General features: G+C 44.4%; 3 protein-coding genes across 3 annotated transcripts in view; 1 reads left to right on the top strand and 2 right to left on the bottom strand.

Annotated features, from left to right (window-relative positions):
* Window positions 1-78, bottom strand: part of CALR3 (calreticulin 3) — a 4,213-nt gene extending 4,135 nt beyond the window's left edge. The window contains exon 1 of the mRNA XM_009997822.1: window positions 33-78. Within this exon, the coding sequence (XP_009996124.1) occupies window positions 33-78 (46 nt within the window). The remainder of the gene's footprint in view (window positions 1-32) is intronic.
* An 18-nt stretch (window positions 79-96) lies between these two features.
* On the top strand, window positions 97-4,174 carry LOC104388893 (chromosome unknown open reading frame, human C19orf44; the record flags this gene model as incomplete). The annotated part of the gene is made up of 7 exons (XM_009997820.1): window positions 97-684; window positions 939-1,293; window positions 1,536-1,612; window positions 1,983-2,454; window positions 3,276-3,371; window positions 3,489-3,655; window positions 4,088-4,174. Coding segments are annotated over 7 exons (1,842 nt in total), but the record flags the coding sequence as incomplete, so codon positions are not given.
* A 1,187-nt stretch (window positions 4,175-5,361) lies between these two features.
* The window catches only part of CHERP (calcium homeostasis endoplasmic reticulum protein), a 12,279-nt gene continuing 7,039 nt past the window's right edge, over window positions 5,362-10,601 (bottom strand). The window contains exons 10-17 of the mRNA XM_009997819.1: window positions 9,783-10,021; window positions 8,916-9,049; window positions 8,533-8,619; window positions 8,119-8,268; window positions 7,916-8,032; window positions 7,344-7,438; window positions 6,615-6,800; window positions 5,362-5,824 (exon numbers count right to left, since the gene is read on the bottom strand). Coding sequence (XP_009996121.1) covers window positions 5,787-5,824; window positions 6,615-6,800; window positions 7,344-7,438; window positions 7,916-8,032; window positions 8,119-8,268; window positions 8,533-8,619; window positions 8,916-9,049; window positions 9,783-10,021 — 1,046 coding nt within the window. The 3' untranslated portion in view covers window positions 5,362-5,786. The remainder of the gene's footprint in view (window positions 5,825-6,614; window positions 6,801-7,343; window positions 7,439-7,915; window positions 8,033-8,118; window positions 8,269-8,532; window positions 8,620-8,915; window positions 9,050-9,782; window positions 10,022-10,601) is intronic.

Below are 10,601 nucleotides of genomic sequence, written 5' to 3'. Positions count from 1 at the left end.
GTGTGGAGAGGGCGGGGAGCGGGCGGAGGGGCCGTGGGGAGCGGGGCTGCCCGCGCGGGGCCGCCCCTGAGCGGTCATTGCACCCTCTGCTCGCAGGGACGCACCGATGTTCCCCGAGGAGCCATCACCGCCGAGTTCAGCGTCTGTCCCCGCTCCCGCAGCGACCTCTCTGCGGTTGGGGAGTTGGAGAGAACGGCCGGAGCTCCGTCCTTCCCCAGCAGGTTCCTGAAGCTGCGCAGCGATCAGGCCTCGGGGAGCCCGCGGGGCCGGAGAGCGGGGGGCGCGGGGCCCCCAGCAAAGGGCACCCCGGGCAGCGCCTCCCGCGCACGGTCGAGCTCAGCTCTGAGGAAAGTGGCACAACTCGAAAGCAAAATCATGAATCGGAAACAGCAGGTGGGATTGCAAAGCGCTGAGCTGGGCCGGAAGGTTTTGGATGAAGAGTCTTTCTCCTCTGCTTCTAGTCATGAACACAGTGGGAGGGGCAAGAAATACCTGAAGAGCTATGCTAGAAACAGCAGAAATGTGCCAGAGGAGGAGGAAAATACCCAAATCCCTAAAAAGAATGTTAAACAGCAGCTTGGTTTGGACAGTGATGAAGAGGAAATGAGAGAACAGATGGAGGGGTTTTCCAGTAGAAATGAGAACCCAAGGATTGCTGCAAGGGATTCTAAAGGGGGTGGAAAGGTAAATACAGACTTCACTGGATTATATCCTTTTATTTACACCTCTATGAAATAGTGCTAAACTGAAAGCTCTCCTTTTATTTAGACAACACCAGAAACTAAATCTTAATTTTGCATTTGTGGCTTGCTCATGATTTAAATTCAATTAACATTTTTCAAGTACTGTGTTTTACCCACTGTAAATTGTTTGCATGTTAGTGATTACACATACGAATTTAAGTAACACATCCCTCTCTTTTTTATGTTCTGCAAAAGAGTAAGACTGCAGTTTCCTCAGGAATACCTCCTCCATCTCATAAGAAAATGTCACCAACAGAGGCATTTAAAGCATCTTCTTTTCATAGCAAAGACTCAGAAAACAATATTTTTGGTGGAGTTAATTCACCAACACCTTCAGCAGCCAGCAGAGACCTGTCAGCACAAGGGACTGTGAGGTCTCAATCATCTGCCTCTTCCCTGAAAGACACTGTGAAGAACACTCTGCCTAAAACAGGCTACATCAAGCAAAGCCAAATATCACCTGGAAGTGACAAAAGTGACATCAAGTCATTAGATGAATTGTTCTTAGATGCAGATGATGCAGAAGATTCAACTACCAGCAGCTCTAATGGTGAGTTAGTTCTAAAGCACTCCCTCAGTAGACTTGCCATGAATGATACTAATAATCTACTGATAAATTTACTAATAAACAGGAGCAAATACTCACTTTGAAAGGATTCAGTTACTCTTTCATATTCCACTTTAAACCAGGAATGCAGTTCTGATTTGTTCTCCCCTACTTTTCTTGCTTATGGGAAAGGGTCCTGGCATTTTTCATGCAAATTCTGATGATGTTTTGTCATTTGCTTGCAGACTTCAGACTGAACATACTGAGCCTTGATGATTTGGCACCAGAAACCACCAGTGAGGCAGCAGAATTAAAGCAGGAAGTAAGTAAAGATTCCTTCCTAGCCTTCCATTTTACCTTTGGTGGAGGGTGGATACTTTAATATTTCAGTCCTACTCCCAGGCTGGCTGAGCTGGGCTGGTCTCAGGAGATAAAAGGGTTAGATCAGGGGTTTACAATCTACTGAAACCTGACCAAATTTTTATTTTGTACTGTCTGCATTTCCTTACTAAATCAGCACTGCACAGTTTGCAGGGTGACACAGAAGAGCAACATTTTTATTTCCTAATAAACTAGTAGCTTTATTAGCTACTACCCCCGCAACAGGCAGCAAAGCAGATGAAGAATAGAGGAGGAATATTTTAGGTTATGTTTTGTTGATGCTCCTACCATCCAGCTGTTTTGTTTTACAGGGGACAGACATTCAAATCACTCAAGAATCCAACAGAAATCCAGAAAAAGATGCATTCCTGGTGGTAAAGGACCCAATTTCTCTAAAAATGACAAGTGCAGGAACTGGTGTGGATGACTCTTCTGAAGAGGAGATTGAAAAAACTGGGACTGAAGCTGAAATCTCTGAGCATTTAAGTGAATTTTCTGCAGATTTCCCTAGACACAAAGAGGATTCTCTTGATCGTGATGAGAGAACTGTTAACTCAGAATATTCTGATGACTTTGAAAGGTCTCTGTCTACAACAGACAGCAAAGCTGGATGCAAAATGTCAGAGGAACACTCTGAGAGCTGCACCTATTCTGAAAAACATCCCCCTTCAACATCATCACTTTTATTTACCAGAGAGCAGCATGACCAGGTACACAGAGTAACTGTCAAGGAAACTGCAGTTCAGACAGTGGATCTTCCATTCAGCTACTGCTGGTCACAGGGTAAGTTCACAGGATAATTGCCCTATTCAGGCAATTTTTATATGTTTTTATATTGTATATGCTAGCCTAGTCAGCATAAATCAAGTTCCTAGTCTCAGTACTAGCTTCCTCTAGCTGATATTAAAAAATTTCCAAAACCCAACACTTCATTCTGCTGTCTGTAGAACAGTTTGGGGTTGGACAGCAGAAGAAGAACTTGGAACTATTTTTGGTTTTTGCTTAAAAAACCCCAACAAAACCCAACAGGGACTGTGGCTGGATGGGCTGGTGTTGGTGGCAGAGCTTTCAAAAGCCTGAGTAATACTCTCAGATGGAATTCAACATTTTTATGGTATCTTTACTCTTGTAAATGATACTTTTGTAACCAAAGTGACCACCCACTGTATTGTATTTATTTCTTGGAAAGCACTAGGGCTGCATTTACAAGAGCCAGAGGTGACCTTTAATTGCTTGTGAAGGGTGGCCCCTTTCCTACCTCTTGCTACTTAAAGGAAAAAAAGTGGTAAGAGCCCCTTTTGCCACACTCAAGGAGGAGAAAATAGAACCTCAGGTGTCCCTGAAAACAGCAGCTTCCTTCAAGCACAAAAGCCTTTGTTTTTACCCTGTCTGGGGTTAGAAAAGATGCCTCCCCCATGGCCTGTGCTGTGAACATGGAGGTCATGGGACTATGGTGGCATTTCTGTGGCTGAAAGAACTCCCTGTAGGGCCCTAGAGCAGCTCTACAGCAACTGGTGTCCCAAGAGATGGCTGAAGATGAGCTGAGTTCCAGCACTAACCCTTCCACCCTCCAGCCTCTCACTCTCCCTCTGCCCTGTTCACAGCAACCGCCACTGCAGCGCTTGACCCCCCTGTAGGGAACAGCTACGTCGATCCAGTACCTGTTGCCAGTCATGTCATCAGCATGGATGCAGTAGAAGGTACTGAAAAACATGTTTCTTACTGTTGTTTTACTCTATTTTATGCACCTAACCCCTGCCTGGGTTGTTTACCTCTCACGCTCTGACACTGAAGAGCCTGCTCCCGGTTTCTTGCAGCCCTGACAGCGTACAACCCCGCCGCTCTTGTTTTAAACTCCATGTTGAAGCAGCACTTGATGTTGACTCAGCAGTTCATGGAGAACATTCACCACCTTCACTTCTCCCTTGTGGAGTCACTGGAGAAGGAGCAGTTCCACTACCACACCCTGGAAGAGGCTAAAGAGGTATTGATAACAGACTAAACAACAACTGGGAGACAGGAACTGTATATTCCTTTCCAAACGCTTCTAGGATTTGCAGCAAACACATTTTCTTTGTGTATTATTCTCTAATCAGATAAAGCTTATTTTATTATTGAATAAATTACTTCATAGAAGACTACTATACTGCTTGTGCCCATATTAATAACATATCAGGAGTTTATACAGTAAAAAAAGACTAAAGTCTTAATGGAAGCCACAGGTTTGAAAGAATAAGCTTTGAGCTGTGCCCTCAGCTGGCCTCAAATGGTTAAGTATCTTCCTAAGCTGCAACAGAAGTAGCAGTTTCTGTTGCTAGTATAGAAAGGAAAGGTATTTTGACATGAAGATCTATTTGTTTATTAAATACTGTATTTATCTACAAAATAAAGAAATGTGTAATTTTTTTTTTTGCAGTACATCAAGAAGCACAAATCCCCACCTCTAACACTTGAGCAGGCACGTGAAAAAATCCAGAAAGCACAGGAGGAAAAACTGCTTTGACTCTTTACATCTACAGATATCCCCTGAAACAAGAAACCCTTCCAGATTGTACAGATAAGTTATTAATGATGGCCTGGAAGGATCTCTACTAACTCCTTTTATACATAATTTATTTTCTTATATCTGAATTTTTTACTAATGTGTATGACATAGGGATAGGCAGGAGCCTTTGGCCAGACTACCTCAGTGTTCAGCAAAAAAGAAACCAGGAAAACACTTCTCCCTAAAGGGAGTGTGATAAGTCATCACAGTTTGCATGTTTACCATGTAGATCATGTGATCTGTGATCATGGTAGAAGTTAAAATGTGTCCCACAGCACCTGAGGAAGATGATGACAGTGGGACAAATGTAGTGCCATATTGAACAGTGATTATCTAGAATGAACTTCTCCAGGTTACTGCAAAACCAAGGACATGCAAAATGAAGATGAATTCAGTACAAAGGCCTATAGCCACCATACTGTAAGCTGTTTACTCTGAAATATGACCCACCATTTTCTTTTTATTAAAAAAAAAGTGTTTATTGGAAGGCAAAACAATAAAATTCACCAATTGAGAACACAGAGGTGTTGTATGCTGATTCACAGACAGTTACAGTTCCACAACTACAGTAGATCTAGAACAAACTGATATTTCACCATATTAACTGAATGGTTTCACGAGGGTTCCTGCTATACAAACAAAGGGCTGTGGAAGAGGTGACCACCACACAGACCTCTGGAGTGGAAGTGCAGTGTCAAGGCCTAACAGCTCCAGCTGGTGGTCTCTGGAAACAGTTACAAAAGGTATTTTTGTTGGGTTTTGGGTTGTTTTTTTCCCTCATTTAGATTCAAGGAAGTTTCCACAAACGTTTCATTGTTAGAAACTTGCAGAGCGGAGAGAATCAATTCTCTTCTAATTCAACTAATTAGCTTTTATTAAAGGGTATATACAAAAATATAAAAAGCTTAAAGAATGTCTCCCATTACAAAGCATTGAACATCCCTCAGAGCGCTCCAAAAGCTACAAGAGTGAACCCTCGTGTTCTGACCAGAGTTGTGACTGCAGCAGCTGGTGTGTAGGGGTGTTAAGTTGTATGTAGGTTCTAACAAGCTTGCACAGTGCTCATAGGTCACCTGTACTGGAACTAGATGCTTCATTCCCCATTTAGACATTAGGATACACTGCTCAGCATCAGTCTGACTTGATCCCAAGGCAGCACCCCTCCACTTCAAATAGAATTAACCTTTTGAGAGAAATAAACATACATTATGGAACTAGAGAACATAGAACCACATCAGATAACGTCTGTATTCCACAGGAATGAATGAATCACAAACCTACACCAGGGATAGCTTGACTGGGGGTTCATTCTAGTATAAAATGGGTAACTAATTAAAAAATTTTGCAAAATAAATGGAAATTCTTAAACTTGCTAGACATGTCAGAGTTAGGAGTGGCCTTTTTTTTGTTAAACACTAAATGACAAGTGTTGAAGTACATGTCATAGCTTTCCATTTTCCACCAGAGTTTAAAAAGTGAATTCTTTTGTCACTTCCTCCAGACTTTAATCCGGATTTTTACAAGTTTAATGTTTTGTAGGAGATGCAAAGACATCTTTCTTCAGAGAGTCTTATTCGGGTGGTGGAGGGTCTTGCGTTTCACGCTTCACTGAAACAATAGGGAAAAGAGTTCTTACACATTCTGCAGTTACCTAAGCTGGCTGAAATGTTTCATGGAACAAGGGCTCTGTTAATCAGGATTTTTCTCCTTCTGGGCTTTATTTGAACCCCTTTGGTTACACAGATCTAGTGCAGCCATAGGCAGAAGTGACTTGTGATTTAGCATGCCCAGTTTGTTTTTTCCCTGCAGTCACTGGGCAGTGCAGTTGTACATAACACAGACTCTCTGCAAAAAAATGGATCATTTGGGTAATTGTCTTCATCTCATAAGTATCTCCTCCACTTTTTGAGAACCCTTCCTGCACTACAGTGAATTTATTACCAGTTCTGGCTTTGGCAAAACACAGCCCTAACTGTGGGAAACTCAGAGTTGGGCAGGGCAGGGCTGGACAGTACCCGTGGTTCAGCTTCACTCCAACCACCAAGACCTCCCTGCTCTGGCAGCCAAGCCCTCCTGTGGCATGGCTCCCTCTGCTACCTTTGCTACTCCTCTTTTTTTTTTTGAAGGGTTACATTCCAAGATGCAGGCTCTTGGTATTCCAGCCAGGAAGTGGCTTACACAGAACAGGCTCATTAATGTTTCACAAACAAGAACACAACACAAGCCCTGAAAAGACGCAGATAACCAGAGTATGTGTCTACTTACCTGTTGCTTTACTGTACCTACGACATTAGAAATAATTAAGTTATGAGTCTTTTGTGTTTACAGTCTACAGTCAATAGGACAAAATCACTATCAACTCTGCAGTTTTTAAACTTGCTTAGAAACAGTCACTTACATTCATCTCTGGCCTTCATGCGTGCGATGAACGAGTAACTTTTATTCCTTCGGTAGTTTTCATAAGGGTCATCTAAGGCAACTCCCACTCCTTTGTATTGATCCCATTTGTCTCGGATATCCCCTCCTTTAATTGGATCCTGAATTCCTTGTTCCTTAGCTCCCAGTCCACCAGATCCACTCCAGCCTGCAGACAGGGCACAACACTGCAATCTTGTAGCTAATTTTTTTTTTTTAATTCCTAGAATTCTGAAGACAAATGTTGACATTTTAAAACAACAAAAGAAAGTATCAAGTTTGATACAGCAGGATAGTAACAGGCAGCCTGAAACAACATCTGAACTGTCCCATTTACTTCAAAAACATTAATACACAGAGACTGTGGGAGCTGACACACATCAGCAGTAGCCCTGAAAGTGTTTAAAAGGGCAAAGGGAATGACAGCACAAACCCAACCTGTCCTGTCAACCTTCCTGATCTACACCACAGGGAGATGAAACACCTTGGGGAGCCAAGTTCTGTTTTGATGCCAAACTCACATGTCTTCCAGATCCTTCCCAGAAAGGCAACCACTACCACCATGTTCTATATCTATCTTTGAATATCCTTAAGCTGCCCTTGGAATACCAAGGGATAATTACTTGTAAGCATGCAATAATTAATTGTATGCAAGAGCTGGGTGCCTGATGTTGTTTCCTGGCTTGTGCAAGATTCCAGAACTGCACCTTACCCATTTTCACTAGCATTTGATGGCCTTTATTTTCTTCTCCAAGTCTTGACTCTGGTATAGGAGGCCCGGAACTGGAGCCCAAACCAGCAGAAGAACTAAGGGAATAAAAAGTACAACTTAAGAACAAACTAAGGTCACTGACATTCTGTTAATCATTTACATCCACTCTACTAAGCTATTCTTTTATAAAGCTATGGATTATGGAGTTATAAAGGTGCCAGAAACACCCTGTCTGTATGGGAAATGAAACACTACAGGCTTCCTAAGACAAACTGGAGATTCCTCCTGCTTCCCAGGAAGGCACGTGAGGCCTTCACAGCTGAAAGTTTTGTTACAACAAAAAGCCAGGTAATACTCTCTCTATATTCTCTCTATAAGTATGTAAGTTGGTACTTTTCACAGAATCACAGAACCATCAAGGTTGGAAAAGACCTTCAAGATCATCAAGTCCAACCATCAGCCCTACAACCCCCAACCACTAAACCATCTCCCAAAAGATGGCCCCTCCACCACCTCCCTGGGCAGCCTGTTCCAAACCACCAGGTAAAAAAGAGAAACAAGGAGAAGCTCACGGAGGGGTGGGGCTGCGAGAGCGGGAGCGGCGCCGCCTGCCAGGGGAGTAGGATTTGGATCTCGACCGTGACCGCGATCGGGAGCGGCTGTGAGAGGAGCGGGACCTGCTCCGGCTCCTGCAGGGAGAGCACAAGGGATCAGAGCTGCATCCGGGCTTCCTCCTTCATTTCCACCACCCTCAGGTCCCAAAGTCCTGCCCTACCTGGACTGAGAGCGGGAGTAGGATCGTGAGCGGGAGCAGGAGCGGGAGCGGGACCTGGAGTAGGAGCCGGATGATTTTGAAGATCGGGAATTGGAGCGGGAGGAGGATCGACCTCGGCTCTTGGAGCGGCTGCGGGAGCGGGAGGGGCCACTGCACAGGGAAAAGCAGAGACAGCCCAGTGAGACTCCTGGGAGAAGCAGGAGAAACGCAAATATACTCCTGACCAAATCCAGATGACACACAAGCGCCGTATTTCTGCAGCGTGAAATACCTGAGTGTGGAAACCCCCTATTTTCTGCAGACAAGACAGAAATTCCAGTAAGTTATTCCATCAGCGTGTTGCTGAACAGACCTCCCCTTGGCATTTAGCCCCATCCAACAGATCAGAAAGCACCAGCAGGCAGGATCTCTCACCTGTTTCTCTTCTCCTGACCTTTCCTCCGCCTCGCTCTCATTTTAGCTCTGAAGAACTCGTACAGTCCATTCTGCTCCCAGCCCTCACTGCAATGAACCAGCCACAGAGAACAGACAGCTATCAAATCCTGCTTTGATCAAGGGAGACTATCAGGATTGCTGCTAGATTTTGCAGGGAACAAAAGGCCTGGGGAAAAGTCTCACAAATCTCAAGTGTACAATCAAGCAGCAGTTGCAAAATGCAACACAGTCACTCCACAATTAGAAGAACACAGGTAGAGGAAGAGGAAGACACTTTGTGGTTTGAGACAGCTTCTTAGGGCATGTTCCTTATCACATAGTTAGCTATACCTACTTGTCCTGCTTTGAGACACTACTCTTACCTGTTTCTTGGCCTGTCATGAGATGGTGGGCTATAAAATGCCTCAACTGCAGCCAGCAGCCTCTCACTGGGGGGCATTGGGGGTGGAAGACGAATATCTTTAGGATCTAAAGGTTTATACTCATGATCTTCAAGCTGCCAGAAACAAAACAAATTACATTTTTGTCATGGGGTGGCAACCTGAAGAGAGAAATACAGATTGAACTGTGCAGGGACCATTTCATAGAACCATGGAATGGTTTGGGTTGAAAAAGACCTTAAAGATCACCCAGATCTAAACCCCCTGCATGGGCAGGGACACCTCCCACCAGCCCAGGCTGCTCCAAGCCCCATCCAACCTGTCCTTCAACACTGCCAGGGATGGGGCAGCCACAGCTTCCCTGGGCAACCTGTTCCACCACCCTCACACATTGGATATATCACACATTTCACTGTTGGATAAAAAACAGTCCAGAAATCAGGGTTCTAGAGGTCACCCAGTGCTTTCCTGTGCTCTCATTGCCATTTTGAGTTCTGTGAACTCTGAATTCCAAAAAACAAGTACCCAGTGGCCACATCAGACCTGCCACATTCCTCTGCCCATCTGACAATTCCTGTTTTCTAAAAATGGAGGTAAGATTTTCAGCAGTAAATTATTCATTCATGTATATGAGCTCAGCCAGCTTTCACTGGCACACAGCACTAGAAATTTTTACCATTTTCTCTACCTTCTCCCCAATCTTGCTCTTCTACACCCAACAACTCTGTCTGATGGTCGCCAGATGGAAAGATTTGAAATCATCTATGTCCACGTTAAACTGTCCCTAATACTGACCATGGGATGTGGATCTTTGAATCCTACTCATCAGGGCTTGTTGCAAGTACTTACTTTTACAAGTGGAGCCATCAGTCCAGCAGGAAGATCAAAGTAGGGAACATTTGGCACCAGGCTGGGATCGTCGTGGTTCATGTGAGGGGGCCCTTGGCGCCGCATGTGAGGAGGCTGCCCGTTAAATCCATGGGGGGGAGGCCCAAAATCAGGGTGCTGGGGTCCTCCCCAGGGAGGGTGCTCACTGATTCCAGGGTGAGGCAATCTGTGACCAGGGTGATGATGAGGAGGTCCAATTTCTGCAGAGTGGGAGGGTTAAAACGTTTTATTTAGCTAGAGAGAAAGGAAGGCAATCAGAGATGTACTTCAATTACTGCATTTATCCAAAAAAACCCCAAGCTTGGCACCCAGAGCCTTGCAGATCCAGAAAGCAAGAGGACTGAAGAACCAAAGGCCTCCTGCAGGCCCACACTCATGAATATCTTGCAGTGGATCTCCCTTCCTGGCCAGAGCAACAGCTCTCAAGACAACAGGATACTTTAACCCTCAGCCACTGCTTATTTTTGGACATTCTGTGGTCAAAAAATACCACAGGAAAGACACACTCAAGAGCAAAAGGTTTTGGATGCAGCAGAGCTACCTGTGGAACCTATTTCTGAAACCTAAATACACAACCATGGGCCTGTCATTACTTCTGTCTCCGTGCCAAGTCAACATATGTCAATAAATAAATATGGCAGGAATTAACTCACATGAGTAGGTGATAAGAAAATAGTTTGTTTAAAGAGGCACTTTGAGAAGAGGTGGAGATAATCTCGTGTTAGAGAAGTGAATAACATCCATCCCATCACTGATGGAAGAACCAGGACACCCTGCTGA

The sequence above is a fragment of the Chaetura pelagica genome, unplaced genomic scaffold (assembly GCF_000747805.2).
Source record: "Chaetura pelagica isolate M959 unplaced genomic scaffold, ChaPel_1.0 scaffold595, whole genome shotgun sequence".
Lineage (NCBI taxonomy): Eukaryota > Metazoa > Chordata > Aves > Apodiformes > Apodidae > Chaetura > Chaetura pelagica.
Note: the sequence above shows the minus strand (reverse complement) of the source record. Positions and strands in the feature narration are given on the sequence as shown.